General features: G+C 43.3%; 1 protein-coding gene across 2 annotated transcripts in view; it reads left to right on the top strand.

The window, feature by feature from the left end:
* Positions 1-26,752, top strand: part of BCKDHB (branched chain keto acid dehydrogenase E1 subunit beta) — a 624,159-nt gene that overhangs the window by 62,839 nt on the left and 534,568 nt on the right. For both annotated transcript variants that reach the window (XM_029595551.1, XM_029595552.1), the window contains exon 4: positions 24,742-24,875. In XM_029595551.1, coding sequence (XP_029451411.1) covers positions 24,742-24,875 — 134 coding nt within the window. The remainder of the gene's footprint in view (positions 1-24,741; positions 24,876-26,752) is intronic.

Here is a 26,752-nt window from a genome sequence, read left to right as displayed (position 1 = left end):
TCCCAGGACAGGTTTGGGAAGCCTTGCTTTTGGCTACGCCACTCCAAATAATTTATTAAAAATGTATTTATTTTAAAAGGGAAGATTCGGTTGACTGTTTTTTTTCCCCCTCTAATGGGACACTTGAGCAATCAGTTCTCTGATTAAAAGAATATCCCAATAGAATAGCATTGAGCCTGAGGGCCTGATTTAAGATCCATCAGGCCCATAAATTGTTGCTAAAGTGATTCAACAAATGGTACATGATTGGGTATTCCTGCACTGCTAATTTAAAAAGAATGTACTGAACTCTTATATTAACCACATTTATGGATTTGTAGTTTTAAATAATTTTAGAAAATCAGTTGGATAGTATAGATCTCATTTTAGACTGGAATATCATGTTTTATTATTTATTTCCCTGATTATTGCTGAATCCTTTGATTGTGTAGATAAGATTTAGTTTTCTAATGTTCTGTTGAATTGTAGGCACGTCGATTTCTGACACAGATCTAACTTTAAAACAAAAAAAAAAAAGTAAAAGTAAAAAAAAGCTTTTATACTGTTTCTGAATTACGAGGAGGGAACTGCCTGTTGCTTTCGTCCCATTGTGCTTGACAAGCCCGTGTTTGGATAAGAGGGTTGATGCATGTATTAGTGTTTTTACAGTCTGCCACCTGACAGACACCAGGAGTGTGGGAGAGGACGGGGAGAAAATAAACCTGGGCTATAATGTCTGGGGGTGTGAGATGGAGGCTGCTTAGCATGGCTTCCTAGCTCCTGCAAGCAAAGGATTTCTGGAAAATTGCCTGTCAGGATAGGAGTTCTGGCCATTTAAAATTCAGAAACTTCAAGGAAGCTGTGTGACATGGCAAGAATAGATCAAACGAGTGAGACGCTGCCAAAAACGGCTTTTGTTCGACAAGATGCTGCAAGTGTTGTGTCTAATCCAGTGAAAGATGGATATGTACTGTCTCATTGTTTTCTCCAGGGGCAGAGAATCAGAGGGTAAAGCATATTTAAGTAATGTGTGTGTTCCAGGCATGGACAATGTATTGTGTACCTCACAGCGACTCTGTCGCGAGTCTTTGCTGTTCTGGCTCATGCTAGCTCTGCTGAACTAAATTTTAAATCTTTTAAAGTTTGTTTTCTGATCTTGAAAATCCTTACAGTTTTGCTTAAAACAAACTGAGCCTTTGTGCAGGACATGATTTCTGTCTTAGGGACGGTCTCAGTTGTGCTTTCAAGAAACAGGGAGAATTTTTGTACTCCTATTTATTAATTTTTTTTTTTTTAACTGTTACATTCTCACAGGTTTCTGCTAGTGGAGTTGTATGTTCATCCTAGTGATGAAACCTGATAATATCACATGGCTTTCTCTGTGCTGTCACCCTAACTGCACAGTTTTCCTGTTATTTGTCTTTTGGATAGTGCAGGTATTTATGCCTGATAAGTCCATCCTGATACTTCCACTGCTGTTTTCCATTTTAAGCAAATGTACTTAAGTATACTTGTTATGGAAAACAAAAATGTCCAAATATAGAAACATAGAAACATAGAAACATAGAAATGACGGCAGAAGAAGACCGAATGGCCCATCCAGTCTGCCCAGCAAGCCTCACACATTTTTTCTCTCATTCTTATCTGTTACTCTTAGCTCCTTGTTCTATTCCCCTTCCACCCCCACCATTAATGTAGAGAGCAGTGATGGAGCTGCATGCAAGTGAAATATCTAGCTTGATTAGTTAGGGGTAGTAGGGGCAGTAACCGCCGCGATAAGCAAGCTACACCCATGCTTATTTGTTTTACCTAGACTATGTTGTACAGCTCTTGTTGGTTTTTTTTTTCTTCTCCCCTGCTGTAGAAGCAGAGAGCCATGCTGGATATGCATTGAAAGTGAAGTATCAGGCACATTTGGTTGGGGTAGTAACCGCCGTAACAAGCCAGCTACTCCTCGCTTTGTGATTGCGAATCCTTTTTTTTTCTTCACCCCTGTCGTTGAAGCTATGCAGGATATGCGTGAAGCATCAGTTTTTTGTTTTTGTTTTGTTTTGTTTTTTTTCCCCCTGCCGTTGAAGCAGAGAGCTATGCTGGAAATGCGTGATGTATCAGTCTTTCTCCCATGCCAATGCAGCAGAGAACCATGCTGGATATGCATGGAAAGTGAAGTATCAGGCACATTTGGTTTGGGGTAGTAACTGCCGTAACAAGCCAGCTACTCCCCGCGTTTTGAGTGCGAACCCTTTTTCTTCTCCTTTGCCGTTGTAGCAGAGAGCTCTGCTGGATGTGTGAAGTATCAGTTATTCTTCTCCCCTGTCATTGAAGCAGAGAGCTATGCTGTATATGCATTGAAAGTGAAGTATCAGGCATATTTGGTTTGGGGTAGTAACCGCCGTAACAAGCCAGCTACTCCCCTCTTTATGAGTGCAAATCCTTTTTTCCATTACCTCTTGCTGTTGAAGCTTAGAGCGATGTAGGAGTCACAGTAAGCATGTGTATGTTTATTTAATAAGGGTATTGTGTCAATAGCCATCATTCTGGCGAGTCACCCACTCTTCATTGGCGGCCTCTTGACTTTATGGATCCGCAGTGTTTATCCCACGCCCCTTTGAAGTCTTTCACAGTTCTGGTCTTCACCACTTCCTCCGGAAGGGCATTCCAGGCATCCACCACCCTCTCCGTGAAGAAATACTTCCTGACATTGGTTCTGAATCTTCCTCCCTGGAGCCTCAAATCGTGACCCCTGGTTCTGCTGATTATTTTCCTACGGAAGAGGTTTGTCGTTGTTTTTGGATCATTAAAACCTTTCAAGTATCTGAAAGTCTGTATCATATCACCTCTGCTCCTCCTTTCCTCCAGGGTGTACATATTTAGATTCTTCAATCTCTCCTCGTACGTCATCCTATGAAGATCCTCCACCTTCCTGGTCGCCCTTCTCTGTACTGCTTCCATCTTGTCTTTGTCTTTTTGTAGATACGGTCTCCAGAACTGAACACAGTACTCCAGGTGAGGCCTCACCAAGGACCTGTACAAGGGAATAATCACTTCCCTTTTCTTACTTGATATTCCTCTCTCTATGCAGCCCAGCATTCTTCTGGCTTTTGCTATCGCCTTGTCGCATTGTTTCGCTGTCTTCACATCATTAGACACTATCACCCCAAGGTCCCTCTCCTGCTCCGTGCACATCAGCCTTTCCCCCCCCATCGAGTACAGTTCATTCGGATTTCCACTCCCCATATATCTAGAGGTCCAGAGGTTATTCTCCTAATGGTGATTTTTGAAAATCACCCTTAATTATCTGGATAAAATTTAGCCAGATAAGACATTAGCTAATAAGAAAGGAACATGTTGGTGGCATTCCGGGTCAGGGTTGAGTTAGTCAAAAAACGTATCTGGCTAACTCCAGTATTTGGGGTTAACCAAGAAAGTTATTCAGCTATCTCTAGACATGCCTGAGAGCAGGTCAAAAGTTATCCAGCCCCATTTGGATAACTTTAACTTAACTGGATATACTGAAAAGAATATTGCCAATTCAGAGCCGAGTTGCAGGTTTAAAAATAAAAGTTGCAGGCTTTGTGGCCCTATCACTGCCCCCACCCGAGCTAGAGATACATAGCCTGCAGTCCCCTCCCCCAAACCCCTCAAAGTCTTCTGAAAACAGCATATGTTAAAGGGCCGTTGCCATCCTCCCCCACCCGCTCCCTGGTCCTGTTTTGCTTCCTGGCCCTCTTCCTCTTCCTCATACTTTGACCCTAATCCTCATCCCCCTAATCCTAATCCTATCCCTCTCACCCTCCCAGTCCTTTACACAATTTCTCTTCAGCCCAGATTGTGGTAGCAGCTTACTGTGACCTAGGCCTGGCACTTCCAGTGCTGCTAGGGAGCCAAGCTTGAAGTGTAAGCTACAACAGAGCTTAGACCTTTGTGTACTTCTCCTCTATGTATTTCTCACTCGGGTGGGGACAGTGGTCGCTCCACAAAGCCCATGACTATTTTTACATTTTTATTTTAAACCTGCAGCTTGGCACTTAACAGGTAATATTCTTGTAATGTAGTAAAATTGGCAATAAAAGACCAAATGGTCCATATGTTCTTTTAAATATAATTAGTTAAAAGCTAAAATTATCCGGCCATATAGGGCCAGATAACTTTAGACTTATGTGGCGATATCCAAAAGATAGTTAAGTTTAAACCTAACTGGCTACAGGTAGTTGGATAACTTTAATTGGGGATATTCAGAGGGATGTTTATTCCAATGAATATCCAGAACAAGTTATCCAGCTCACTGTAGTCAGATAACTTGTCCGCTTACCAGCATACTGAATATTGACCTCTAAGTGTTTAATACTCTTTGGTTGTGAATCCTGTATTCATACTTTACATGTATCCTTCTAATATCTACATAAAATTCTAGTAAGGTTTAGAAGAGATTCATATAAAAAAAGTGTTAAAATATCCATTATGGTGGGAGTGGCTAAATAGGAGGTTCCAAAAGCACAACAAAATGGTTCTCCGAGGACAAGCAGGATAGTAGTCCTCACACATGGGTGACATCATTGGATGGAGCCCGGCACAGAATTTAGATCTCAAGGATTCTAGAACTCTCAAACATGCCCTACTGAGCATGTGCAGCTGTAGTCATTACCATGCCCCCTAGGCAGAGTCCCTCAGTCTTTTTTTCTCAGGAGCCGTGTGTCTCTCGGCATTTAGCTTTCCTGTCTACCTCAGTCTTTTTAAGTGATTTTTCTCGAGCTGCAGCTGTTTCTTTTCTTTACCTTTCAGTAGTTTTTTTTCCTTTTCCCTATATTTTTGTCAGGTTCTGGACATTACTGCCTTTAGCTCTTCTCCCTTCACTAGGTTGCCCAGAGTGCCTTCCTGCTCACCTGGCATGTCCTAAAGACAGGATGGCTAGTCATGCCCTTGACAGGGTGCAGTGAGTGGTGAGCTGCAGGCATAACTTCTCTCCCTGCTCGGGAGTTTGTGCTAGCATCTGATTCAGGGGTTGCCTTCATCCCCTGAAACTCTTGTTGCTGTCCTGCATGGTCAGCTAGGTCTGGTGCTTCGGCACGTGGGGTCTGTCCCAGGCCCTGCCATTGGGCTGATTATTCTGCAAGTGTTGCTTGGGTTTTCTGCCCATTGTGTCTATCAGCCACACATGGGCACGCTTTTGCAGAGATATTCTGTCCTTCGAGTGTCAGTGGACAGCAGTTCCTGTACATTCCCGGATCAGTCCAGATCAGTGGGTTATGCACTCCCACCAACAGTTGGGATGGAGTTAGATGGAGTTAGAGAGCAAAGCTTCGAGGCACTGGTATCCCAAGTGTGCCACCTGCAGCTCATCAGTATTTCTCTGACTCCAGCAGATGGTGGTCATGTATACCTGCAGCTCTGTGTGCGACGGACTTCTCTTGCTCCCTGAGGTGCAAGGTTCAGTGTCTGGGCCATCCCTCAGGTAGAGCCGGGCAAATGGGGGGTTGGTTACCCCTGGCAGTGCTAGCCCATGTGGTTCTGGGTCCCCTGATAGCCAGGAGACTGGCGCTCTCAACGACCTGAAGGCTCCCCCTCAGTGTCTGTGGTACAGGGAAGTAGCCCCTTTGGGGATTTTTTTCTATTATTCTTAACTTAGGCTTTATTTTTTTCTGTTACTAGAAGTTAAAGTTTTTTGTTTTTTTTACACAAAGAAACAGCTCCAAGTTCCCTGTTCACTGCGGCTCCTGGGGTAAATGTCTGCCCGGTGGTGCAGAGCCAGGCAGACCCCTGAAGAGGAGGGGAGAGTGTTTCAGCCCTGGTAAGAACCTCAAAGGACGTTTTTAGGCTCCCTGCCTCATTTTTACCACCGGCTCTGGAGCTATTTTTACTGCAGTGGCCATTTTGTTTTTTCTTTTTTGACCTCCCATGCGGCTCCCCAGTGTTCCTGGGGCTGATTTTCGCTGTGTTTTTGGTGGGAGTCACCAGGGCTGGGTGGCAGCACCTGTTTTCTTCTGGGAGGGAGTTATATGCCCCTTTTTGCAGGAGGAACATGGCAGAAACTCCTCTGGTGGAACCCTGTAAGGCTTGCATGGTATAGTCAGCTTATTTAGACCCCCTGTCACTGTGCATGGACTGTGCACTGGGTGGGGAAGGGGCCTCAGACAAGCGGACCAAACCTAAAAAGTCTGCACGCAGGTCAGGCTCGGCGGCTGGGTCTAACAGAAGGAGCCCAACCCCCACTGCACACCCTGTGGAAAAGGTCTCGCAGGATGACCCTCCCTTGCTGTCCCCCACTGCCCAGACTCCGAGACCGGAGGAATCGAGAGACACGGACACTGATTCTAGCAGTGACAGGATGGGACTGGGGGGATTTTCACCGGAATTTGTGCTGCTCATGCATGAAACATTTCTGGCTTGGAAGCTCGCGAAGCGCAGAGCCCAGGATGGGAATGTGGGAGTTCCCAAGCATCCCCATCTGCAAACTGATGGTCGTCCATCTCGGGCAGCTTTGGCTTGGGAAGACCTAGCAAGTGCAGTCGACCAGCAGGGGAACGACTCCACTCCGTCCCCAAGGGACACCACTGCAGATCAGGGTGAGGTCCCTCCAGACGTAGATATAGGCGACGACTATCAGGATCCGGTAGAACCTAGTGCAGAGGGGGACGACCCCCGCGAAGTCCGGCTGTTTAAGAGGGAGGAATTGCGCCCCCCTTATTCCCCAGGTGCTTGAGGAATTGGGGGTGAGACCCTCGCTGGAAGATTCCGACAGCGAGGGAGTGAACCCAGTCCGTGAATGGTCTTCGGGGCCATCTAGTGCTTTTCCCATCCCGAAAAAGATTCAAAAGCTCATCAGCTGGGAGTGGGAATCCCTGGAAGCGGGGCTTAAGGTTGGCTGGGCAATGCAAAAACTCTATCCGTAAATGGAGGAACATTTAGAATGCCTCAGGGAGCGTATTTATGTTGGATTCAAAAACCGCAGGACCCTTCGTCTTCTGGGACTTTGTCAGCTTCTCAGGCGGCTTGTCTGGAGGCGGCGGTAGCATATGTGGCAGATGCCTTATATGACTTGGTGTGTTCGGGGGCCCGGACTATGGTCTCCTCTGTGGCGGCTCGGCGACTCCTATGGCTCTGCAATTGGGCAGCGGATGCTTCCTCCAAGTCACAACTGTGCAGTCTGCCTTTTCGAGGGAAGTTGCTGTTTGGAGAGAATTTGGATCAGCTGATGAAATCTCTGGGGGATTCCAAGGGCAATAAAATGCCAGAAAATAGAAAGCCCTACAGGAATTCATTCAGCTTTCAATCCCGTTTTCAGGATTTCCGAAAAAGCAGGTCAGGGAGGAGTGTTCCACCCTCTGGTTACAGACAGACCTCTTCCCATACACAGTCCTTTCACGGCTCCAGTTGTCCTGCCAGAGGTGGTTTCAGTCAAAGAACCGGAACTGGGAAGCCTGCCCCATGAAATCAGGCCCGCCCAGTCCTCACACGGGATGATCGGGGGCAGGTTGTCCCAATTTTATGAGAAGTGGGCCAGGATCACCTCCGATCGCTGGGTGTTGGAGGTGGTAAAAGAAGGTTACGCCTTAGAATTTTCTCGGCCTCTCATGCCGGCCTTTGTGGAATCGCGATGGGTTTTCCGCAACAAGTGAGCTGCGATAGAAGACACTGTACAAAGATTGCTGGCCCTGAAGGTGATCGTCTCTGTGCCATCCGAGGAACGGGGTAGAGGACGGTACTCCATTTATTGCGTGGTTCCCAAAAAGGAGGGCACTTTCTGACCCATCTTGGACCTACAGAAGGTGAATCGCTGCTTGAAGGTGCCCAATTTTCGAATGGAAACACTTCGAACAGTCATCACAGCGGTTCGAAAGGGAGAGTTCCTCGCCTCCTTGGATCTCACTGAGGCTTATCTACACATCCCAATTCGCAGCGCTCACCAGAGATTCCTACGATTCAAGATCTTGGGTCAGCATTTTCAGTTTCGGGCGCTACCGTTTGGACTGGTGAGAGCCCCACGCTCCTTTACCAAGGTGATGGTCATGGTGGCGGCGACCCTCCGGAAGGAAGGGATAATGGTCCATTCTTACCTTGACGGTTGGCTGATTCGAGCCAAGTCAGAAGAGGAAGGCGAGCGGATGGTTCTTTGTGTGATCCATTACCTCCAGTCCCTTGGCTGGTTAATCAACGAAGCGAAAAGTCATCTGACTCCGTCACAGTGTCTGGAGTATTTGGGAGCTCGTTTCGACACCCTCCAGGGCAGGGTGTTTCTCATGAATGACCGGATGTACAAATTGCAGCAACAAATGCGTCTCTTGTTACAGCTTCCAATCCCCAGAGTGTGGGATTACCTACAAGTTCTGGGGTTCATGGCTTCGACGTTGGAATTGGTGCCTTGGGCCTTCGCTCACCTGAAACCATTGCAGAGAGATCTACTGTTGCGGTGGAACCCAGTGTTGGAGCAATACCAGTTGCCCCTGCCTTTGTCTCGGCGAATTAGGTCCAGCCTGCAATGGTGGCTGTCGGAAGAAAACTTACAGAAGGGGATGCCCCTCGAAGTCCCGGATTGGGTGATTGTGACAACGGATGCGAGCTTTCAAGGCTGGGGAGCAGTGTGCCTCGGTCATGCGGCGCATGGAACCTGGTCTTTACCCGAACGGTCGTGGTCTATTGATCGCCTAGAGACAAGGGCAGTCTGCAAAGCGTTGTTGGCATTCCAGTCCCTGGTGCAGGGGAGAATGGTTCGAGTCTTCTCAGACAACGCCACCACAGTTGCATATCTCAGTTGCCAGGGAGGAACCAGGAGACCGGCCATGGCACAGGAAGCACACCTCCTCTTTGCTTGGGCCGAGTTTCATCTGGAAGTCATCGCAGCCTCTCACATGGCAGGTGTGGACAACGTGCAGGCGGACTTCCTCAGTCATCAACAGCTGGATCCTGGGGAGTGGGAACTATCCCGGGAGGGTTTGTATCACATTTATGCCCGATGGGCAGTTCCCCAACTGGACCTCATGGTGACCCGTGTCAACACCAAGACGGATCGGTTCTTCAGCCGAAAGAAGTAAATCGGGGTGGTAGGAGTAGAAGCCCTAGTCTGCAAGTGGCCAACCGGAATCCTCCTGTATGCCTTTCCTCCATGGCCCCTGATCAGGCGCGTTCTCCTGCGCATAGAGGACCATCCCGGTTCGGTAATTCTGGTGGCACTGGAGTGGCTGCGGCGGCCGTGGTTTGCGGACCTGGTATGGTTGGCAACAGACGGTCTGCTACGCCTTGCTCATCTGACGAACCTCCTGTGGCAATGGCGCTTCCTTAAAGGACCTCACCTTGAAGATGGTGTTCTTGGTGGCCATCTGTTCCACGAGGAGTATTTCAGAATTGCAGGCTCTTTCCTGTAGGGATCCCTTCCTGCGCATCTCGGCTGATAGTGTCCCTGTGCACGGTCCCTTCCTTTTTGCCGAAAGTGGTGTCTGCCTTTCATGTTAATCAGTCCGTGGAGTTACCCAGATTCCCTGATTGGGCTCGTAACTCCGCTATGGAAATAGATCTTCTTCTGTTAGATGTCCGCCGGGTTCTCCTTCGGTATTTGAAGGTCACTAACTCTTTTTGAAAATCGGATCACCTTTTCGTTCCCTTTGGAGGTCCGATGAAGGGTGAAAAGGCATCTAAGGCATCCTTGGCTTGCTTGCTGAAGGAAACAATTTGCTTGGCCTACATCGGGAAGGGTTGCCCTCTCCCGACTGGTTTGAAAGTTCACTTGATGAGAGCACGGCTTCTTGGGCGGAGTGTCAGTTGTAGGAGATTTGTAGAGCCACAGTCTGGTCTTCCCTGCATACCTTCACAAGGCATTATCGTCTGGATGTTAGGGATCCAGACCAAGCGCTTTTTGTAGAGAGCGTCTTGCGAGCGGGTCTTTCGGGTTCCCACCCAGTGTAATGTGGTCTGGACTGATCTGGGTATGTACAGGAAAGGAAAATTGGTTCTTACCTGCTAATTTTCGTTCCTGTAATACTACAGATCAGTCCAGGATCCTGCCCGGGTGCTACTGCCAAAAGACTGATTTACCTAACGATCAGCCACTGAACATAGGGAATCTATCAGAATGATTCTATAATATTTTGGTTTTTGTTATGATGGTTCAAATCTGATTTTCAGGTATTGGGGTCGTTTGTTTCGGACCCTTGAAGGAGTTTTTTCCTGTTTGCCTTTGTTTCGGGAATTAGATGTTTTTTTGTCAATTGTACTTTGCTTGGGTATCGATAAATACTTATAAGCTGCAGGTGGCACACTTGGGATACCAGTGCCTCGAAGCTTTGCTCTCTGACTCCATCTACTGTTGGGAGTGCATACCCCACTGGTCTGGACTGATCTGTGGTATCACAGGAACGAAAATTAGCAGATAAGAACCAATTTTCCTTTTCTTTCTGGGAGTTTTTCGGGCAGTTGGGTTTTTGGTTGTCTTCTGACACAGAAGGAAACTGTGTGGTCTTCGTCTAAGCGTTCTCTCTTGTTTACATCTTTAGATTTTCCTGAACCAGGAGATTCCAGACTTGCTTTTATTGGCAGGGTTTACTGATCTGAAACCCTGCTTGCAATGTTTTCCATGATGCGGAGTATGTTTCTGCTCGCACTCGCATCATTCCACTGCCATAGGCACCCCTGATATGCATGAAGGTTTTGTGTCTCAGTCATTTATATGATTTTTCTTTGTAGAGCCCAACTCTTCTCCAGCCTGGACCCCTTGTAGTTTGGCAGGGCAGCGGTAGGGTAGTGGCAGGGTCTATAGCATGCTTGGGCTCAGAGGCCCTTGTTGAATGTATTCATTTTGCATTCAGTAATGCTGCCTATATAATAGTCAACTTATGGGGGTGGAGGTACCCCCTAACCTTAGGGGCCCCTAGGCATATTTCTGCTGTGTCTATTGGGCAGTCTAGCACAGGTAACCCCTCCCCAGCCAGTCAGGTTTTCAGGATATCTCTAATGAATATGCATGACATTTATTTGCACGTACTGCCTCCAGTGTATGCAAAATATTTCTCATGCATATTCATTAGGGATATCCTGAAAAGCCAAATGGCTGGGGGTTCTCCAAGGACCACTTTGAGTACCCCTGATCTAGCACTGTACTGCTAGCTGTGGCAGCACTGTCAACGTAGTCTAGAAAGTCCCAAAGCAGAAAAAAACCTCCTATTGCTTTCCCACGCTGCAGCTGTGGCTTGTTGAGGCAGCACCATTTAACCCAGTTTATAAAGTCCCAAAGTGGTCCCTTCGCAGACAGTTGTCGGTGAATGGACTAATGATCATTCCCTGAGAAAATTAATACTAAATGATGGTAGCTGTCAGAGCTATCGGCACTTAGTATTGAGTGGGAGGCACTTCTCTCCCTCAGTGTAGAGGAGGCTTTTGGGAATTTGGAGGTGAGTGTTGGGAATTTTAGACAATATCTATTTTTTAAGGAATAGGATGGGCTGGGGAAAGGGAAATGGAATGGCTCAGCCACAGCTAAAATGTAAAATATATTGAGGGTAGGAGAGGAGGCTCACTTGGCCACAGCTTTATTTCTTTTTTATCCTGGGTAGTGAAGTGTGCGTGTGTGTTTGTTTGTTTGTTTTGAAGAAGAGTTACATGGACTTGAGTGACGGCTTATTAAGCATTCGCAAATAAACACAAGAGAATAACTCTGGTGATCCAGGCCTGGTAGCTCAGCAGCAGAGTCACAATTTTGAAGTCCAAACTTTTACCAGTTTGAATCCCAGGAAGGCCCGTACATGAAGAAAAATTAAAAGATGGTACTAGTTGATATAGTTTGGGGTGGGAGTGACCTAGTGATTAGAGCACTGGGCTTGGGACCCAGGGTTCAAATCCTACTTCTTCCGCTGACAGTCCTTAGGACCCTGGGGAGGTCAGTGTATCTTGTGTTGTCTTAGGTACCTACTTACAGGTAGATTTTAAAAACGTTGCTCGTGCAAAAACGGCCCCATACACGCAAATGTGGGCCCTGCGTGAGCAATGCGAATTTTAAGAAGCCAGGAAGAACGCATGTACATACCTGTACGTGCGTCAAGAATAAGGAGGCAGAAAAGGGGACGGGGCATGGGCGTTATGGGGTAAGGCCTACGCATCTAACCTCCGAATTTTGCAAGGCTGAACATGGCAGCGCACATCATGTTACCTGTGTAACGTTACTGCTGGTCCTGATGAGGTGCAAGTCTGGAGAACACCGCGGAGGGGAGGGGAGAGAGAGAATCTGACACTCTCTATATATCTCCCACTGTAAGAGGGGCTCTTTCAACAGGGTGGGTTTTGGGGGGGGGGGGGGTAGTGTTACATTGGTCTGTCTAGAGCGCAAGGGTCTGTAGACGCTTTTAACACGCCCCCCCCAAAAAACAATAAACTCACACTGAGTTGAAAGTGCCCCTTTTACAGTGGGAGATATACAGTGTGATATTGTGTCTTTCCCTCCCTCTCTCCAAGGTAACCTGTGTGAGTACACACATAAAGGCTCCACACATACGCACGACAGGGGTATTTTAAACGATACGCATGTACTTGCACGCACGATATAAAATTAAACGTATTTTTGATCGCATGCTAAATATGGGTGCAAGCGCACACCTTTTTAACTTTACCTGACAGATTGTAAGCTTTTTTTGGCAGGGATTTATTGTACCTGTGTGTAAGTTTCAGCAGAGCAGCATGGTGTAGAGCGCTATGTAAATGCCAAAATAAATAAATTATATGTAAATGAGGAGCCAGAACAGAAGAATTTCTCACCTGTTAATTCTGATTCCGTGGATTCTTCATACATCACTGACCCGAGGACTTTATCATTAAAATCGTGACTTCCAGGGGAGAGTTTGCTCTGTCAGGGTTTAGGAAACTGCGCTTGGGAGCAGCCTTATAGAACGAGGTGAGTGTGCTGATGTGAAATGTGGTACAGTTACAAACTGAAATAAAAAGAAAAAAAAAATGTCTGCTCTTGTAATCTGTAGAACTTGTCTGTCTCCCCCTATTGGTATATGAAAGAAAACGCGTCATTCCAGTTAGACACGTGAAGTCTTAAGAGGTCCAGACTTTACAGCCAGGAAAGTATTCCTCCTCCACCCCACCAATATATTTTGTTAGGTGGTTGTAGAAGAATAATCCTGTGTTAGGACATTTTTTTTTTATGCATCTTTGTCATTTTGTTCACTTGCTGGAAAGGGCATCACGTAGTACATATGTTGAAGCTGATGCTATTTATAAAGCAAGGAAGGTTAATTGAAATGGACAGTCCCATAATACCATCTTCAGTAGCTGACGCAGATGGCTTCAAATACCGTGACATAATGTTTTCACCCCTAGTCAAGCACCAGCCTGAGGAATTTGGGCGGCCTTGTGTTGTGCTGTTTTGTTGACACAGGTTACGAGTACAATATTCTTTAAGAAACCGCTCATTACCATATAAATGAGGAGAGAGCGAAAATGATCAGAGCTTGTGGCCTTTTAGTCTGTTTGCTTTTACATTTCAGCAGGTTTGCTTAATAGCGTAGACAGGAGATACAGGATGATTGCCTGTTTGCTGAGCAAACGTGAATCGAGGGGCTTCAGGTTCATCAGTTCTTTCAGCGCCAGGACTGCCTTGTACAAATGCAGCTTGAACCAGCTTGACAGCGCATAGCCAATGTTTGAAATCCATGGGGTGTATTTTTCAGGAACGTATTTTCTTTGGCATAGACCTGAATTCTAGAAAGTTCATCTCCTAAAATTTCTAACATTTGTATCTTTTTTTTTTTTTTTAGGTTAATTCCCCTTTAGACTTTTACTTTTTGACTGTAACAGGTTGAAAGGTTATAAGGACTTGAGATGACTGCTTATTATAAGTTTTTTTTTTTACATTTTTTTAAATCAATCTTTAATTTTCAGAGTATAGTTTCTTGCCTAAATGACCATACCCTTCTCTTGAGAACTTTTATAACTTAAAACTACTACTATTCATCATTTATGTAATGGTACAAGGTATACACAGTACTGTAATAGACACAATAGAGACAGTCCCTGCTTGACGAGCTTATGGCCTAATCAAGACACACAGACAAAGAAGAGATGGAAAATGAAGAAAATGGGATTAGTGGACCTGGTGTTTGGAGAGAGAGTAGGTAGTGGAATGATTAAGAAACAACCAAAAGAAGAAATGGTGATTTTATGTTCCAGTAATCTCTCAGAAATTTGGATAGGAATAACTATATCTATTTATTTATTTTATTTATTTAGAAACTTTTATATACCGGCATTAGTGGGTACATCATACCGGTTCACATAATAACTGAAAGTTTGGAAAATACATTTCAACAGGGAGACAGTAACTGGGCAGGGGATAAAATAAATAGGCAGTAGGAAAGATAGTTAAAAAACAAGAAAGTCATAACCAGAGAATACAGTTTATAATTTACAATGATAGTCTCCTTAATATAAGGAGAGGGCAGACCCCTGAAGGGGGAACTGTGAGGGGAGATGGAGAAGGGTTATTCTGGGTAGGCATGGTTGAACAGGAGTGTTTTTAATTTCTTTTTGAATTTGATTGCACAGGGTTCAATGCGCATGTGGTCAGGTAGGGAGTTCCAAAGAGCCGGACCGGCAATAGAGATAGCACGGTCGCGGGTAGTGGAGAGATGAGCCATTTTCAGGGATTGGACATGTAGGGTGCCTTTGTTGGTAGATCTGGTGGCTCGGGTGGACAGGGGGGCAGTGAAAGGTAGGTCGAGCCAGTTGGAGTTGTGGGTGTGGATGGACTTGTGTATTATGGTCAATGTTTTGTAATGTATACGGGACAGGATGGGGAGCCAATGTAAGTCCTTAAGGATGGGGGTAATATGGTCGTGTTTGCGTGCGTTAGTAATGAGTCTTGCAGTAGCATTTTGTAGTAGTTGAAGGGGTTTTATTGAGGACAAAGGGAGCCCTAATAGGAGAGCATTACAGTAATCTAGTTTGGAGGTGAGAGTGGCTTGAATCACTGTACGGAGGTCATGGGTGTAGAGCAGGGGTCTGAGTTTCTTTAGTACATTGAGCTTGAAGAAGCCCGCTTTAAGGATGGAATTGATGTGAGGTTTCATGCTAAGATTAGGATCAAGAAGGACTCCGAGGTCCCTAATGGACGGTTGGGCTGTGAGGAGGTTAAGTTTAGGGTCGTTAGGTGGGAGGTCGGGGGGATGTGAGGAGATGTAGAGGAGTTCCGTTTTGTTCGTGTTGAGTGCAAGCTGAAGGTTGGAGAGGAGTGCGTTGATGGCTGCAAGGCACTTTTCCCAGTGCTCCAGGGCGTCAGATATAGAGTTGTGAATGGGAATGATGATCTGTACATCATCAGCATAGAGATAGAATTTGAGTTTAAGGTCGGAAAGGAGATGGCAGAGAGGGATGAGGTAGATATTGAAGAGGGTAGATGAAAGTGATGAACCTTGCGGGACTCCTTGTTGTAGGGGGTATGCGGCAGATAGGTTGTTTCCGATTTTAACAGAGAACCTTCTGTTAGAGAGATAGGATTTGAACCAGGCTAGAGCTATTCCTGAGATGCCGATGCTTTCTAGCCGTGTCAGGAGGTGGTGGTGGCTGATGGTGTCGAAGGCCGCTGAGATATCGAGAAGGGCGAGGAGGTAACTGTGACCTTGTCCCAGTCCTCTGAGAAGATAGTCAGAGAGGGAGAGCAGTAAGGATTCGGTATTAAAGTGTTTTCTGAATCCAAATTGGGAAACATGGAGGATATCATGATTTTCTAGGTAGTCCATGAGTTGTGAATTGACCACCTTTTCCATAAGTTTGGAGATAAAAGGGAGGTTGGAAATGGGGCGGAAGTTGGAAGGGTCTTTCGGATCTAGGGAGGGTTTCTTAAGGAGGGGTTTGACAACAGCGTGTTTGAGGGAATCTGGGACTACCCCATGGGTGGTGGAGCAGTTGATAATATCTGCTATGGTGTTGGATATGCTGTTGGGGATGGTTATTAGGGCTTTGGTGGGGATGGTGTCGCTGGGGTGAGAGGCTGGCTTAAGTTTTCGCAAAAGGCCTGTAATTTCTTTAGAGGAGGTGAGGTCAATTGTGGTCATTGAAGGTTGGGATGGGGAGGGGATTGACGGTGGGTTAGTGGGGGGAGAGGGGTTGGTGGGGGAAAATCTGGAGAGCAGGTTGGCGATTTTGCTTTGGAAGTAGTTGGCGAGTTCTTCAGTTTTAGCCGCAGCCTCAGAGTCTGGAATGGTAGGAGGGATAGGGGTGGTAAGGCTAGCGACATAGGAGAAAAGAGCTTTAGGGTTGAAATTATAGTCATGGATTTTTTTTCCATAGAAGTCTCGCTTATGTTTAAGGGTGGACAGTCTATATATATGAAGGGCTGTTTTGTAGCTGGAGGATAGTTGGGGGGTTGGGTCCTTGCGCCATTTTCTCTCTTTTTGTCTGAGATTGCATTTAAGGGTTTTTAACTCTTGGGTGTACCATGGCTTAGAGGGTTTCACTGCGGTATTTATGATACGTTCGGTGATTGGGCATAGTTTGTTGGCAATGTCTTCTGTGAGGCTATGCCAGGATGCTAAGGCTGTATCTGGGTCTGATAAGATAAGTCTTGGTAGGGAAGAAGCTAGTGCGTCAGTTAATTTGTCGCTGGGGCAGGTTTTTCTGGATATGATGGTGGTGTGAGCAGGATAGTTAGTTGGGAGGGGTTTCTTCATGGCGAGTCTGCTTTCAATAAGGTAGTGGTCGGACCAAGGCACCGGGGTGCAGGTGGATGAGTTGGAGGTCTGGAAGCTGGAGTTAATAAACATTAGGTCCAACGTGTGACCAGCTTTATGAGTTGGAGATGCTATAATTTGTTGGAAGCCTATGGCAAGGAGTGATTGAATGAACGTTTCGCATGATGCAGTAGGGGGGAGTGAGTCAACATGGAGATTAAAATCTCCAAGGATGATGGAAGGGGTATCTGTTTTTATCCATTCTATAATGAATTCAATTAGGGGGGATGGGTTGGACTCAAGGACGGTAGGGGGGGCATATACAAAACATAAACAAAAACAGCCAGTGGGATGGGAGGGTCTTTAAGTGAGACAGATTTATAGAAACATAGAACATGAAGGCAGATATATAAGGCCCATCCACACATTCCACTTAGCTTTACAGTCCCTTCCTCATCATAGTAGAATCCTCTGTGCTTGTCCCATGCTTTCTTGACACTATCTCTGTCTCCATCACTTCTACTGGGAGGCTGTTTCATATGTCCATCAACCTCTCTGAAAAGAAACATTTTCTTAGTTTACTCTTAATTTTATCACCTTTCACCCCCATCCCCTGACCTCTCGTTCTGGAGCTGGGGATGAGGGTGAAGGGGATAAAATTAAAAGTAACCCAAGGAAACATTTCTTTCCATTGAAAGAGTCTTGCCTCCTGTGCATTTGTTCCATGGAGGTATTTAAATGTCTCTGTCATATCTCTTCTTTTTCTTCTTTCCTCCAGAGTATGCATGTTTAGATGTCTGTCCCATATGCTTTATGGTGAAGACCGTTGACCATTTTAGTAAATGCTTCTGGACAGACTCCCTTCAGTTTATAACGTTTTGTTTTGTGTACAATAGGACGTCACCCCCTTATACTGTATTGCTCTCTTGGCTTTTTCCAAGACCTTGCATTTTTTAGCGTTCAATTTCCAGAGTGCCTACATGGTTGCAGATTTTATGGATGTGTGATTGTTTTCCACATTGAAGATTTTGTTTTGGATTTTGCGGAATATAAGTGGTTTTAAATAAAACATAAAAAGGCAAACTTTTCCTGATAGCCCGGACACAATACAGAAATGTTGAACAGAACTGGACAGAAGTTTAGCACATGAAGGGTTACTTTCAGGCTACACTCAACCCTCTTTTTAACTCCTTCAGTAAGACACACATATTAATCCTGAGCAGTAGGTGTGACTCAGTTTGTACTTTGTGTCTATTCTTTTGGTTCATGTGCTACTTTAGGAGACTTGGGGTGGTACTCCAATAACCACTAATAATGGGTTCATCACACTTTTGGGTAGCTGATTTCAGCCAAAAAGGACAACCATTTTTTAGGTATTTTGGAGCACAGAGCTCACAAGCCCTTTGTCATGTGATTGCCAGCTGGGAATTTTAAAAGCATGTGAATTCCACCTCCCCAGACTATCCCAGTCTCTGCAGTCACCAACCTTCTTTTTCCCCAAGCAAGGATCCTCAGTGAAAACATTAAGAAACAGATTTATTATCCAGAAATCTTTTCAACTACATAGACTCATAAAAACCACATTTATTCCCCTGATATACTGCAATGCATTTACCGGGAAATTTATGAAAGAAAGATGCACCCAAATCAATAACTTGTGTCGTGAAACTGAAGAAAAGCTTTCCTCTGTAACTGCACGTGTGTTTACAAAGATCAGGGAAAATACTCACTTTAGCTCCTAGAAATTGAAGAGAACGATTCTTAAAACAAACAAAAAAACCCAAACAAACCTCAAAAAAAGGATCCCTATCCATGACAAAAGCAAAGGAAATAAGTAGAGTATTCCTAGCCAAAATATCATCTTGAGATGTTTATAACAAAGTTGAAATATCTAAATTACGAGAAGAGATTAACACATCTGTTGCACCCCACATGTACTTCCTAATAGCAGCTGCAGTTTGATCACAGTACTACCCTAAAGCACACTGGGCTTGGCAGGTTGAGGTTGCATATCTGAGGTCACAGGAATTTTCCAAGAGACCAACTGTCCATCAGTAACTGCAATTACACAGCAAGTCTGTATAAAGGACAGATGCTAGAATATATGGCAGAAATATTCATGTATGCTGACTGGAGAGAAGGGGAGTGGAAAGGACCTCTGGATCTTTCTTGGGCTGGGGTGATTGCCTCCTTCAAGTATGAGTCATGGTACCTCCTTTCCCAGGTGTCTGCAGCCTCTCAAGGAAGAAGCCATTTTTTATTTTTTGAATTTTGTCTTTGACCAAAATATTTTGAGAGCAACCTGGCATGCTTGAAAATTAATATAACCCCCACACATGTACATGATGCATGCATACATATAGGGGGTCATTTTCAAAGTCATTTACCAGCATAAAACACTGTTAGAAAATTTGTCAATCTTTGCATGTAAAATGTTTGCATAATAACTCAATTTGTGCATGCAAAAAAGAGATGTTTGGGGGCAGGAGGATGGAGTTGAGATAGATATTAGATTTACAAGCTTACTTTTGACTTTATAAAGTCTGCTTGTAAATCCACACGCACAAGTTCATCATGCCAGGAGCTAATTGTGTGCATACAGGTGTAACCGTGCAGGAGAGTTTGTGTGTGCATGCTTTCACTTTGAAAACTCATGGAAAAACCTGCAGGTAAAAAGTGCCCGCAGACATTCCCATCTTTGAAAATGAGCCTCCTTGAGGGCATTTTTCAAAGCCATGTCTGCGAGTAAAAGTGTTTTTATCTGTGGAAACGGGCTTTTTGAAAATTGTGCACCCTCTGTGCGGGTAAACACAATACAGATACTTTTACCTGCATAAGGCAGAGGTGTTCCCAGGGGCAGGATTAGTTCAGGGAGGCAACAACATTTATTTATTTACATCATTTAGTATTCGCCTATAGTGGACCTGCCGTACTAGGTGAAGAACAATGCAAAATTTTAAAATAAATATAAGATAACAAAGTAGTAAGCAACATACTAGTTAATCAAATGCTGAAAAAACAATAGGATAAACCCTTAAGTGATGGAAAATACTTCCTTAAACAGAAGTGTTGAAATGTAGTTTGACCCAGAAAAAGTACCCCTGGAAAAAGCAGGTGTAAATCTCTGTGGCTACTTTTATCCCGTAGCAATAATCAAAGTAAAACTACATGCATAGTTTTGCTTTATTGGTGCAAAACCTCTGAGTCAAAACTATCTGTGGAATTTACTCCATTGTGGGGAGTTTCCTTATTGCCTCCATAATATAGATACACAGGTCTAATAGATATATACCATTTGAAAACTAATTGTGAAAGGAATTCTATTCCCCCACACATTTTTTTCTTTCTCTTACAAGATCTTTTCAAATAATAATAATTTTTGTCTTTAAATTGCACCTTTCATGACACTTTAAAGCACTGTGAAGGAGAAAACCCCAAAACCAAGGACATGATCCATCGATCTGGCCCAGTCCACCTTAAGCCTAAGATAGCAGGAAATCCTGGTCTGAGCAGAGGTCCCTAGGAAGGTGTATAACTAGCCAGGCCCAGGATGGAACAGAGGCCCCAGGGGAGAGAAGGAAACCTAGAGAAAGAGAATACTGCTGAACTGTAATACATTTGTGTTATTTAACTGCGAAGAATAGCAGAGCTGCTTTTGTTTGTTTTCTTATCACTAATAAAGAAGTTTATGTAAGATTTCTGCCAGCCTGAATCCCTCCTCTGGCTACTCTAAGACCGCACATGTTGCGACAAGTGCATTATATTCAGGTACTGCAGTAATTTCCCTGTCTATTTTGTTTCACAAAGCCACAGTACTCTTCCACGACAGCCCTAGTGCTTATTTTCCCCCCACTTTCTGCACAGCCCCATTACTCTTCTTGCACAGACCCAGCACTCACAATCCCTAGCTCTTATATACAGCACCATTCCCTGCACTCTTCCCTGCTCACAGCCCTAACCCTTACAGTCCAAGCCCTCTTATCTTGCATGCACGTCCAGCTAAGATTTGCACTTTGTTCTATTTATTTAAAATATTTATATCGCACCTGTCTATAAATGTGGGTGGGTTGCAAGCAGATTGGACATATCTACATAAATGGACACTAAACAAGTTGACAATAAATAGGGACCTTCATTTTCCAGTTTTATTTTATTTTTCCTGGGAATTTATTGGTGTTCATTACAAGAACAACAATATTTAACTAGAAAATGCCAAGTCATATTTCCACTGATTTCTCCCTTGCTTGTTCTTGTTAAAATGAACACTTAAAAATTCTCAGGAAAAGGAAAATGAAGGTTCCTAACAATACAATACAACTCTTTGCCAAACAGTACATTATTGCTCAGCTAATCAGTCAGGATAAAAGCGAATCTAAATCCAATTAAACCCTCCATTTCTGTATGTCTGATCGAACAAGAAGTTTCTTAACTTCTTTCTGAAAGTTTTTATATAGGCCTCAGCCCTTGATCCAGCTAGCAAAGAGTACCACAGTATCAGGCCAACAACTGCATAGATTCGCTTTCACATAGTCTGAGGTGCTGAAACGAGGGGATCTCCATAGATTCTGTCCCTGCGAGTGAAGCTGACGAGTGAGGATGTTGTTCTTTAAGGCTGAGTTAATACAAGAAGGCATCTCACTATGCAGTGCCTTAAAGAGCAATAGTAGAAATGTAATCTCCACACATCAGATGATTGGGAGCCAATGCAATGAACGTAATACTGGTTTTATATGCTTCCAACATGGGATATTTCAATCAATCAATCTGCTGCATTCGGAGTCACATGGAGGGCTTGTAGAGTGGCAATGGGAAGATGCAGAAACAGAATGTTACAGCAGTCCAGACAATTTATTACTAATAACCACTATAAAGAGTCCAATGTGAAATGCAGCAAATATATTCAACAGCTATGTGGCATTCCCCAAACAAGTTTCAGATTATCAACATAAGTGTAGAATTAATTAGAGATGTGCATTCGTTTTTGCTGAATTGGAAAATTGCAACGAAATTGTCCAATTCGGCATGTTTCAGGGAGCCCAAAAAAAATCAGGATTTTCCTGTTTTTTCGCAAAAATTCTTTTTTCCGATTAGTGCGCACTAACGGGAGTCAGTGCGCGCTAACTCCTCGTTAGTGCGCGCTAAGTCCTGTTAGTGCGCACTAACAAAAACTAACAAAAAGTAACAAAAACTAACAAAATCTAACGGTTTTTGTTAGTGCGCGCTAACAGGAGTTAGCGCGCACTAACGGGGAGTTAGCGCGCACTAACTGGGAGTTAGCGCGCACTAACTAAAAATCGATTTTTCGCGAAAAAAAAGACCCGAACCGAAAAAAAACGACATTTTCCATGGCGGCCGAAAAACGAAGAGCGACACGAACACAAAAAACTATGCACATCTCTAGAATTAATGAGACCATCATAACACCCAACAGCCAAGACCTATATTTTGTCTAACAGCTTATGTGGGTCATATATAATCATTGGTCTCAAGGCACGGCTGTTCAGGGATATTTTTTATAATAATTTTTTATGCATATAAAATATGAGCCAAAGAAGAAATCAATACTAGTGAAAACTGCCCTGCATTGCTTGGGTTGCCTAGTCTATAACAACTATAAATTTTAAAATTGAAGGAAAGTGAAAATGATAAATATTTGTGTTATTTTGATAAGTAATTAACAGAAAGCTTACAGAAACTTTGGAAGCCTCTCTGTAAACTACATTGACAGTATGCTTGACATCTTTCGTTGCCCAACTATAGAGAGTGCCAAATAATGATTTTTATAGAAGAAGATTAAAAAGCACTGGTTTCAGTACAAATCCCTAGGGTACTGCATTATTTCCGGTCCCCTGTTGAGAGAATTGACTCTCTGTGTTCTGTCTTTTAACGAATTCAAAATCCACAACAGTGGCATAGGCATGAGTAGGCCAAGACCCATCTAGTTAGGGCTCAAGCTTACACAATCAGGGTTGCCCAACACAGAAGAAGAGGCCTGTAAGATGGCTGCCATGGTTCCCATCCCACAGCAGCCAAAGGAGGATAGGACTGCAATGGACCCTATCCCGCAGCAGCTGAAAAAGGGCCTGAAGAAGATGCTGTGTGTGTGTGTGTGTGTGTGTGTGTGTGTGTAGCTTGTTCGCCTGCCTGTATCTGTGTGTGGGAGCTTAAGACACAGGGCTTTGCAGGAAGAGCATATTAGCGAAAAGAACCTGTTTTTTTTCTTGGGTTGTCTGATTCATAACTGATGTAAATGTTCAAAACCAAAAAAAGTGGAATACATTCTTTTAATGTATTCAGAAATTGAGAAGTGCCTATGTGTCTGTGTGTGTGAGTTGGTGCCCGAGACAGAACTTTGCCGACATAGCATATTGTCTTTGCACATTGCACTTTCCACTGTTCAGGGTGCCTTTTTCCATTTCTTGAAAGATGTTCTTTTAGATGATATAGCCTCTCTCACCTCACCTTTTAACCATGCTGGTAGTCATTTAGCCTTCCCTTTTCTAATGCATGGGATACATCTGGTCTGAGCTTCCCAGATAGTATTTTGAAACAGTCCATGGCTTATCTAAATTCTTAACCTTTGCAGTTACACCTTTTGTTTTTTCGTAACCATTTTCCTCATTTTAGCAAAGTCAGCTTTTTGAAAGTTAAATGCTGTTACAGTAGATTTCTTTAGTGTCCTCCCACCAATTAAGTCAAATTTGATCATGTTGTGATACCTATTGCCTAGTGGCTCCAACACTGTTACCTCTTGTACCAAATCCTTTGTTCCACTAAGGACGAGGTCTAAAATAGTTTACCCTCTTGTTGGTTCTTTTACCAGCTGCTCCATGAAACAGTCATTTATTTTATCCAAGAACTCTATTTCTCTAGCATGTCCTGATGTGACATTCACCCAGTCAATACTGGGGTAATTGAAAGCCCCTATTATTATTGCGCTGCTGATTTTGTTAGCCTCCCTAATTAGTTTTTAGCATATCATTATCTGTCCATTCTGGCCAGGTGGATGATAATACACTCCCACTGCTGTTTTATTCCCCTTTTCACCTGGAATTTCTATCCATAAAGATTCAACATTGATTTTGTTTCCTGCAGAACTTTTATCTTGTTTGACTCAATGCCCTCTTTATATTGCTACTCTTTCACCAATTTGATCCATCCTATCGTTTCAATATCATTTGTACCCTGGTATCACAGTGTCCCATTGGTTATCCCTAAACTTCTGTGTTAGCAGGGGGCAAGATGAAAGGGAAGTGAATCTGTTTTCTGCAGCTTTCAGCAGTGGCTTCTTTACTATGTTGCTGGAGACTTTCCTTTTCAGTGCAATTATTTTGTTTTCACCATGGCTTTTCTGTTTCTCCTTTGCTTGGCAGGAGGGACAAATTTTATGATTGTGCTAGACTGAGATGGTTATTCTTTTGTTGGTGAAAATCTCCATTGTGCTAGCACTGCTTTAAATCTTGGAAACCTTTGACTGCTGAACTGAAAAGATAAAATTTGCTGTTCAGTTTGGGATATACATTGCAAAAATGTTTATTTTATTTACTGTGCGAATCTACGTTCTTTACTGTTTTGGGGGCTTCCCACTGGCGTACTTAAAAAGTTGTCTGATTAGGCCATGTACTGTAATTGTGTACTCCTGGATATCCTTTGCAGTGTGTTACAGGCTTAAATATTGTACCCTACCAAAGAATGGAACAGTCAGTATTTATATTATCTGTATTAGACTCATACTCATTAACATATCAAACAACTTCTAGTTATTATAAACTCTCAATATCTGATAACTTATTTACTTCAATGATTTATCACAAACTCCCTTTATTAAAAGATAACCTAGTCATTCCTCAATCTCCCTAAAACCCCTCAAATCTAAAAATTGTACTCTACCAAAAAAATGGAACAAGTCAATATTTATACTACCTGCACTTGATCATAAACCCGGATCAAAACAAGTGCAGATAGTATAACTATTGACTCTTCCATTTTTTGGTAGGGTACATTGTTGTAATTTGAGAACATTCTTTGGTGGTTTTTGTATGTGGTACAGGCTTAAATATTGACAAAAACTGAAATACGTTTAGCATATTGAGATGTGTCTCTTTTTTAGGTAAGGAAAGAGTTTTCAACACTCCTCTATGTGAGCAAGGAATTGTGGGATTCGGTATAGGAGTTGCAGTTGCTGGTGCTACATCTATTGCTGAAATTCAGTTTGCAGACTATATCTTCCCAGCATTTGATCAGGTTGGTAATGTCTCTTCTAAGCAAAAACAAGGAACCATGAATTACTTTAGACAAATATCTGACTTGTTAAGAAGTAAATCGATGACATTTTTGCAGCTTTATAAATTTAAAACTAGATATATTTTTCCAGCATTTAGCATTCTACTAGCTGAATTGGTCATGGAGAAAATTAGAATCTAAGCAGATCTTCAGAAGAATTATCCTGATTATAGGTCCTTTCCTCAGGGTTCATCATTGGCTTTGGATAAATTTTATTGTCCACTGAAATGTATCATGACCAGCAAAAGAACTAAGCGGGGTTAAGAATATAACTAAGTGACTTACTCTGTAGGCATCTGTTTTGAAGGCCCCTTACAATCTCTTGATTTTGTATTGACTTGATGAAAAGAACATAGCTCTTGTAAGGTAGTCACAATTGTACCAGATTAGTCCAATAAAAAGATATTACCTGCAACTTTAATTCTACAACCTCAAATGTTATATCCCTAAACTCAAACTTCTTTCTCGGGGTCTTTCACAGCTGCAGTGGGTGGGGAACTAATTGGACTGGAGGAAGCCACCCTCCTTAGACTTTATAAACACTCCACTTCCATATGGCACTCTGAAGCAACAAAGGATCTCTGACTCATTGAGCTTTGGAGGGCATTCTCCCCTGATATTAGTCCTTAGGATATTCTGTGCTTAGTGTTTAATGTCAAATTTATGATAGTTAAAGTTGTTTATTATAGATGCGACTTTACCTGACCAGCATCACAGAAACTGGAGTCAGCTGACTCTCACAGGTTACTTGGAAATAAATCTATCCCAGCCTGAATACCGGAGACAGTGGGGTAGTTATTGTGATTTTTGCTAGTATGATATATGCTGCGTTCTGTTCATATACAACACTACATGTCACTTCAAGGAGCCTTTATAACTTGCCTTGGCATTTTAGCATCAGGGGAACTTAAGCTCATATTGGGGACTCTCGTGCATCTTATTTATTTATTTATAAAATGTATAATTTGCTGATCCACAAATCTCAGTGATTATAAACAACATTCACAATAAATCACAATTAAATACACATGTACAATACATTACAAACAATATACTCAATCATAAAAGCTAGAGCTATGGAACCGCCATGCAAATAACGTATTCTGTTCATCAGCCCAGCATTTCTTTGGAAACCATAGTTACCTTGAACCTTTCGCTCATTTATAATGTAGAGCATAGAACTCCAAAGTAGCATTTTGGACTTATTCTTTGGCCTTGCAATGAAAAATATCAGTTTTGACATAAGTATCACAGACCATATGTGTTATCTGGTTGAGATTGTAGCCTGGATGCATGTCTGCTGATTGAAGAAGAATTTAGCTAATATAGGGCCAGATTCATTAAGGCTTTTCTCTCATTTTGTGTCTATGGGAAAAACCCTTAATGAATCAGGCCCTCAGAAATTATGCTAGTGGGGAAAAGTAGAAGAGTGTAAGGGTTAATGCATCTACTCTTTGTCCCATTGATGGTAATGTTGAGACCAAATGTGGTTTCTCATGGCCACATCTTGAACTTTATTCAAAGAAGGCAGTATATAAATAGAACAGAACATCTTGAACTACTTAGTAAATCTAGAATCTCATGGTTAATTGTTGATCAGTGCTGACATTCTCCTTTTCTCTAATACTAGGATGTTGCAGCTATTTTTCTCAACAGATTCCACAACTTTCAGATGTGTTTGCTCCGGACTAGACAATCACAATGTATTCTGTATTAAACTTCTCTTTGAATTGACTTGGCAACTACTCCTTTTTGTAATTTATTTGCAAGGTCTCTTACTGACATAGGCATATCATGCCCTCACTCTGTGCCTTGCATTAACTGCTTATTGCGTGTTG

The sequence above is a fragment of the Rhinatrema bivittatum genome, chromosome 3 (assembly GCF_901001135.1).
Source record: "Rhinatrema bivittatum chromosome 3, aRhiBiv1.1, whole genome shotgun sequence".
NCBI classification, from domain to species: domain Eukaryota; kingdom Metazoa; phylum Chordata; class Amphibia; order Gymnophiona; family Rhinatrematidae; genus Rhinatrema; species Rhinatrema bivittatum.
The sequence above is the reverse complement of the archived record's forward strand: the minus strand, read 5'-3'. Positions and strand labels throughout refer to the sequence as shown.